At 50.3% G+C, this 7,544-nt stretch overlaps 1 protein-coding gene across 1 annotated transcript in view; it reads right to left on the reverse strand.

Moving 5' to 3' along the window:
• The window catches only part of LOC128846865 (somatomedin-B and thrombospondin type-1 domain-containing protein-like), a 31,450-nt gene extending 24,245 nt beyond the window's left edge, over nt 1-7,205 (reverse strand). Inside the window, exon 1 of the mRNA XM_054046119.1 lies at nt 5,865-7,205. Within this exon, the coding sequence (XP_053902094.1) occupies nt 5,865-6,123 (259 nt within the window). The 5' untranslated portion in view covers nt 6,124-7,205. The remainder of the gene's footprint in view (nt 1-5,864) is intronic.
• Between the last annotated feature and the right edge of the window lie 339 nt (nt 7,206-7,544).

The raw sequence follows: 7,544 nt of genomic DNA on the forward strand, positions 1-7,544 counted from the left end.
GCAGCTTCCTGGGCAGTGATGGGGCGGGGGGGGAGGGGGAAAAGCATCAGCCCCTCCCCTTCCTCCTTGTTACTCCTGGATGCGCCACCCTGCACCGCCTCTCTGGACAATGCTGAAGGAGCAAGGTTAGTTCTCTACCCGGGGGGCAGGGGGGGTTAGGGGACTCAGGGTTCAGCCCTGGGGTGGTTGGGCAGTGGGGACTTAGGGAGCCTGGCTGCAGACCAGGGCTCCAGCCCTGGGGCTTTAGGTGCCAACACAGGGTTCAGGCCAAGGGATTTCCTGCGCCAATCCCCAGCTCTGGCCACACAGCCCCAGCCTTTGGCCATGGGGTTTCAGGCTCCAACCCCTGGCTGTGTAGCAGCAGCAGGCTCCAATCCCTGGCTCTGCAGACACAGCATGCCAACCCCCGGCCACACGCTCTGACCCCTAGTCCTGGCAGCTGACCCAGGGCGCTGGCCCTGGATGCCAACCCTGAACTCCAGTGAGTGCTGGCCGCGGGTGCCAACGCTGACTCCTAGACCCAGCCGAGCGGCAGCAGGTGCAAACTGCGAGTGCGAATCCCCACCCCAGTGGTGGCTGCCGACCCTGGGTTGCGTGCTCTGACCCCCCCACCCGGGACACCGACCCCCAGCCCCTGCCCATGCAGCAGTGGGCTCCGACCCTGGCCGCCGATCCCTGGCCGCCAGCCCCAGGTGCAAATCTCCAGTGCCGGCTATGGGCTCCAGCAGGTGCTGGCCCTGGGCACTGACCCTTGGCCCCAGTCATGCGGCAGTAGGTGCAGACCCCAAGCGCCGGCCCCAGGGATCAACCCCTGGCCACGTGGCAGCAGGTGCCGACCTTGGAATCCTGCAGGTGCTGGCCCAGGGAACCAACCATCAGCCCAGACCATGCACTGGTGGTACCCCCCCCCAAATCTATCATCCCTGGCCCTGGTGCCTCACCCTCCACCCAGATCTCAATTTGCCAGGATGTGCTGTGAAAAGTGATTTTAAAAAGATACAAATTTCACTTTTCACAGCACAGTTAGCACCCCAATGTCACCTGCCTTCTGAGCTCAGCACCCACCAGCAGGCACCCAGGTTGAGCCCTGACACCTTTCATTACAAATTAAGCACCCCCCCCCCCCCCATTACCTCTATTTCCTGCTGCCTCCCAGGCTCCCCACCCACTGCCCCATCACCCATGGGCCCTACTGCCTCCCCCCGCATTGTCCCAAGCTCCCTTCCGTGGCTTCATACCCCAAGCCTGCCCCATTTCTTGCCTCTTGTCCATGGCGTTCCCCCCTCCACAGCACTGTGGGCAGTTGTCCACAATCCCCACCCACAAGGCCCTGTTTGGTCCTGGTTAAATCCACTCTGCTCCCCCAAATATAGAAGTCAAAATACTCCTATGCACCAGAGCACCCCAACAATCGCTGAGATAAAGTTTTAAAAAGTTACCTTGTAAATGCCATAAATCATAATGCAGACTCGTTCCCTTCTAATTACTACAGTGCAGGCAGAGCTGTATTGCGTATATGTGGTTTCCTTTCAAACCACAAAAAACAAACAGTGTGTTTACATCGTCCACTACTGTAGCTCCGTAAGCAGCAATTGGTCAACCTCATCATGGGCAAGATCATGGTACACCATGTGGGGCTTGAGTAGGCTGAGATTGTTTGTGGCAGAAGGTAAAAAAGAGTTAACACACACACACCAACCTTTCTAATATCCATTTAAGTGCCAGATAGTGCCCCTGAACGTGATACAGAGATGGTCCCACAGGAGTCACCTCCTGCTAAGAAAAGCGGAACATGGGAGGAAGAAAATCGAACATTTCAAGACCAGCAGGGAATGCAGTTTCTTGGAATCAGAGACTGCTTCAGAAACATATTTCCGAGCAAATTGCCGTGTGCTGTTTGTAAGAGAGATTCATCCAATCAAAATGTATGCAATGTAACATCACTATAGTACTCATGCAGGGGTACTTGAGGAGAATTACCACAATGAGTTTCAGAGGCGCAAGCTGTTACATGACGCAAAAACAGAGTTCAAAAGACAACAGCAGCAGCTCAAAATTTTTTTGAATAAAAGCAAGGAAACCAGTCAGCGATGGAGAACTCCTGAAGAAAATTGTTCTGGCCATAGAACCAGAAAGTAAGCTTTTCAGAGAGATATCACTGACTGAGCAACGACACATTACAGAGCAGCGTAAGAGATGTGGTGAATTTTCTACAAAATGAAATCGCTGGAAAAGTCGCAGCAAGCCCCTTCTACAGTCTGTGCTTGGAGGAGAGCCTTGATGTCATGAGGAATCCCAAGGTAATCATATGCGTTCGCTTTCTGGACCATGATCGCTGTTTTATGTCAGGTGAGCCTCAGAGATAGGCCTACTGGCAAACACATTTTTGAATGTGTGCAGGCGAGAATGCAGGAGTGCTGTGTTAGCTTTGACAGTCTCTGTGGTTTGACAGCTGATGGGGTAGCAGCTATGCAAAGTGCACAAGTAGGGGTGCTGAACAGCTTCCAAGAAAGGTGCACTTAGACTTTCTTTGATTCACTGTTTTGCCCACCAAGAAGTACTTGCCAGCAAGGCTTCAATGAAAAGTATTAATGAGGTTGAATCCATAGGGGGGGCGGGGGGGGGGGAAACATCCATCAATGCTGTCAACACCAGCAGTGTCAATAAAGGGAAATTCGCAACTCTGTGTGAAATGGGCTGTGAAACACACAAGGTGCTGCTGAATTACAACCCAGTCCACTGGGTTAGTGGCCACGTACAGAGGCTGTTTGAGTTCTGAGAAGAGCTCATTGAGGTTTTGAATAAAGTTTCACCAGAACTGTCCAAAAAAAACTACAAGATCCAGAAGTACATGGTTACCTGCTCTCTTTGAAAGAGGTTTTACCAAAGCTTGCTTCCTTGAACTGGGAGCTTCAGAAACCTCAGCTAACAATATTTGATAGCATTGAAATAATTAATACATTTAGAATGACAATCACTGACATCGTGCAGCACCTACAAGAGAAATCGGACTTTTCGGGGGGGGGGGGGTTGTTTTGTTTTTTTAAAACCACACAAGCTTAGTCAGTTTCTCAGCTGTCAGGATGAAAATGTAAAGCAAAAAGTCAGCTTAGGTATTTGGTTACAGCCGAGTATCCTGTTGGAGGATCTTGAAAACTGTTTCAGTGAGGGAAGCTTTTTCCATCAGTACACCTTTGTGACTGACCCATTCAACAATTCTGGTTCAGCTTTTTTGGCTGCAAACAAACTAACTGCCTTTCAAGACAGATTAGCTTCCTTTGACTCTTTGGACTTAAGGAATCTCAAGTCCCTTATGCTGAAAATGTGCAAGGATTCAAGAATGAAAACATACTTCAGTCAGCCTGGTGGTACAGTACAGGAGTTCTGGAATAACCTGTACCTGTTTGAGGACACCTACAAGCCCATAGCTAAAGTTGCTTTGCTTGTCCCTGTTTTCTACTACTGTGCTGTGTGAGAAGGCATTCAGTGCCCTTCATTTCCTGAAAAACAAGTACCGAAACTGCCTCGCTGATGCTAACCTCGAAGCTTTTATTTTAATTTCACAGGAGACCCGAGATCCTGCAGACCTTCCTTTCAAAGAGCTGCTGAGTTTTTGCAAGTAATCTGATCTACACAATGGTTGTGGTAAAACCCAGAACTTTTATCATCATGCTGTATTTCTAACATACAATAGAATAGGATTAGGTTTGTTGTTAATATCATTATTACTGGATTGGATGGATATTTGTCTTTCTGAAATAAAAAATTGGGATCTATTTGCAGATAGGTTTTATCACTATTATTTGGACTTCTATTATGTCAAAGCATTTTTAAATTTACTTCAGAATTATTGTACAGACCACCACTTTTACCAAAAACACAAAAGAAATATAATAATCAAAAAAAGACGAGAACGTGCAAAGCACTCTGAGGCCACCAAAAAAATTGTGAGAACCCCTGCTCTAGGGCATGGTCACTGGGAATCATGATGTGTCTGTACTTCAAACACTCCCCACATGTGAAACAGTTCAGTTCCCAGTGGGCCTGTGTCCACATCACTAAAAGCCATTCTGACATCTAGCACCAACAGGACAGACCCCTTCATTGGCAGCCTCAGCCCAGAGGAGCCAAGTCGGAAAAAGAGACGGAGCTCTTCTCTCATCCCTGGAGTTAATCCCTTCAGGTCAGGGCTCAGGCAACAAAGATGTAGTTTGCATTGCTGCAATCCATACTGTGCATGTTGGGTAAATAGGAGTTTTCAGTCTCCAGAACTGCCAACCCAGCCCCTTTCACCAACACTAAATTCAATTTAAAATGATTAAATGAAGTCATTTCCCACAGGGAACTTTCCCTCAAAGTAGTGCTCCCAAAAGATCATGGAAATGTTTGCAAAACTTTGTTAGGGCAGAGCCAAACTGAGGAAAAATATGGAAACTGTGATTAGGACACCTAAGAATACTATCAGTGTGCATCTGACTCTTTGAGGAAGTGGTTTGTGGGAAACAGGCAGGTGATTGCACCAATCTCTGGAAAAAGTTACCTCCCTGATTAAAAATTTGCACTTTGCTCTAAAGCATTTTACTGCTTTGCTCCACTCCCTGCCATTCTGAACTGCACATCAACATGAAAACACAACTGCCCATGGACTGGGGCTCAGGGTCCAGCCAGCTCAAATCCCAGCCCGAACCCAGACCAGACACATACAGAGTTTGAGAGCATTCTGACTTCTGGGGAGCTGTAGTGATTTACACCAGCAGAGGATCTGGTCCTAGAGTTAGCAATTCATTAATGAGAAGAAAGCAGGTCTTGTGATTTAAGCACAGGACTGGGACTCAAGAGATCTGGGTTCTTTCCCCATTTCTGTTACAGACTTCATGTGACACCTTGGGCAAGTCATTTAAACTCTGTGCCTCAGTTTCCCCTCTGTCAAATGGAGCTATTACTTCCTTATGCCACAGAGGTTTCTGAAGCGTAATTAATACTTGTAGACGTGCTCAGATACTATGGTAATACACGTATCATTAAAATAATAAACTTCACCTGAGTCGCCTCCTGACACGTCCTGAAGGTTAGTTGACCTTAATCTTAGAGGCAAACCATAAATTCATCATACTGCTGCCTCAAAATGTTTTACCTACTCTTCTTGTAAGTAATGCCTAGGGTTCCTATAACTGGAGAAGAGGAGAGAAAACTAGTCTGTGTATTGTGTGTATTTGTGATGGCCTCTTTGGGGGTTTCTCCTGCACAGCCAGTTCCCTCTGTTGTTGGGGTGGGAGGTTACACACAGTACCAGGGGGGAAGGGGGTGGTTCTGAAAACAGACACACATTACAGTCACACACAATATTGAAACAGAAAGGGAACTTGGAGCAGGTGTCGGATCTGAATCTGCTCTTCAGTCATTTTTTTAAAACGGACTAGATTACTTTCCAGTTGATGGTGCCCCCTTAACTCCCTTGGGTATTTCTAAACACCAGAAAAGGGGGTAAGGGGGTGCTAAGGGAGACTACAAGGAGTTTATCCCAAGCCAGAAAGGCATTGCCCAGGCTGTTACTGAACACCTTGGGACACCTGGCATTTTTCAGATCAGACCAGGAGCTGCCCAGCAGCACAAACCCTAGTCAGTGAAATTCAGGGCAAAGTAACAAATATTGAGCAAAACCCTGAAGGGACTTGGCACCTCTTCCTGGCCACCTACAGGTTCTCACTGCCTCGCCTTGAGACCCACAGGCGGGTAGCACCTCCCCGTGGCACCTATGGGTGCTAGACACTTTCCAAGTGACTTATCGGTGCTGAGTGCCCAGCACCTCCCCGCGGCACCTGGCGCCTTTCCGGATCCCAGCAGGCAGGCAGCCGCTCACCCACCTGGGCAGGCCTGCGGGTAGTCGTGGCAGCAGTCCATGGTGCGGGGACACGCCTGGTCGCAGTAGCAGACGCCGTGGGATCGGTCCGGTCTCCAGCCGCTGCTGACACAAGCCAGGTCTCTGCCCCGGCAGCAGCGCCCCAGCTCGGCGCAGCCGGCCTCCGAGCCGGGCGCCAGGAGCAGCAGCGCAGCCGCCACCGCCGCCAGCCAGCCGGGGCCCCGAGCCATCGCCGCGCCCGGCTTGGGGCGAGGGCAGCACATGCAAACCCAGCCGGAGCCGCGCCCAGCCCCGGAGCGGGCCGGCCAGGGCAGGGCAGGCACCGCGTGGGGAGCCCGGCCGCTGCCGCCGCAGGGGTGCGGTGCCCAGGTGCTGCTGAGCCGGGCGCCCGGGGGAGGCGGTGCCAGCGGCTGCTCAACTCATCGTCCCACCACGTGCTGCGCTTTGGGGAAGGAGCGAATCCCACCGCCGCCGGGACTCCCTTAACTGAGCCCAGGTCCGCTCCCTGCGGCGATTGCGCTCAGCTCCCGCGATTTAAAGGAACAAGGCGCCTCCCCCCAGCCGGCCTCCCCCCAGCCAGCTCTGACACACCGCCCAGGACCCTCCTACTCCCCCTCCCCACTCCGGTGCTCGGCGCTGGCGCCCTTGGACACACGTGCCAGGGCCCCGGCTCACACTTGTGTGTTTCAGCCACACAGACCAGCTCAAAGCTCGAGAGGGCGGGACTGTGGGACTCATTTCATTCCCCTGCCTCCGCCCCCGGCTCTCCTCCGGCAGGGCTGAGGCCAGCCATTGAAGAGCCCGACACACCCCTAATGAGGGTCCGGTAGCAGCGGGTTTCCCTTAGGCCAGTGGTTCCCAAACTGGGGTTCGTGAAGCCCTGGGGGTTCACGAAATGTTACAGGGGGTTCTTGGGAAAAAATTCCCTAATGGCGGACAGAGCTGTCCTTAGGGACCCTGGGCAGCAGGGGGCCAACAGCCTGGAGTCCTTGGACTTCCAAGAGCTAAGCAGATCAAAGCAAACATATCTATCACACTGAGGAGATTTAAACTTCAAGACTCCTTATAAGAAATGGAAAGGGAGGTGGATATTTTTTGCTGATTTTAAAATTAAATAGACAGATAGTATTGTTTTTAAAATTATTATGAAGAACAAGTTTTAGCTTTGCTGTATTGTGCGTTGTTTGCCGGGACTGCTCAAGACCTGAATGCTTGTGGAAGGAGGAACTCTTTGAGTTGGCTTCTTAAATACCTTTATGCTGTTTCACATCTGATACTCCTTGATGAAACATAGGAGCCTCGTCTTATAACAGGCTTATTCAAAGCGACGAAAGTGAGATCTTGGAAGAGTGTTGCCATTTTCATAATATAATAAAAATACTGTAATGATAACTAATAATTAATAATAAATAGTGTGTAATAAGCATGTCATAAGAACAAATGTTATATTTCCAAGATCACTGTTTTTATAATTTATACTCAGGTGAAGGAGAAAATCCCTGGAAATACTCATTTTTAGGAGGGGGTTTGCGAGACTTGATATTTTAGTGAAAGGAGTTCACAGGTTGTTAAAGTTTGGGAACCACTGCCTTAGGCCAACATGAGCCACTGCCCTAGGGCAGAGACTGCCTTTGTGTGGGCAACATCTAGTGCAGTGGGGCCCAGGTACTGGTTGGGGGGACCC

This window comes from Malaclemys terrapin, chromosome 12, assembly GCF_027887155.1.
Source record: "Malaclemys terrapin pileata isolate rMalTer1 chromosome 12, rMalTer1.hap1, whole genome shotgun sequence".
Taxonomy (NCBI): domain Eukaryota; kingdom Metazoa; phylum Chordata; order Testudines; family Emydidae; genus Malaclemys; species Malaclemys terrapin.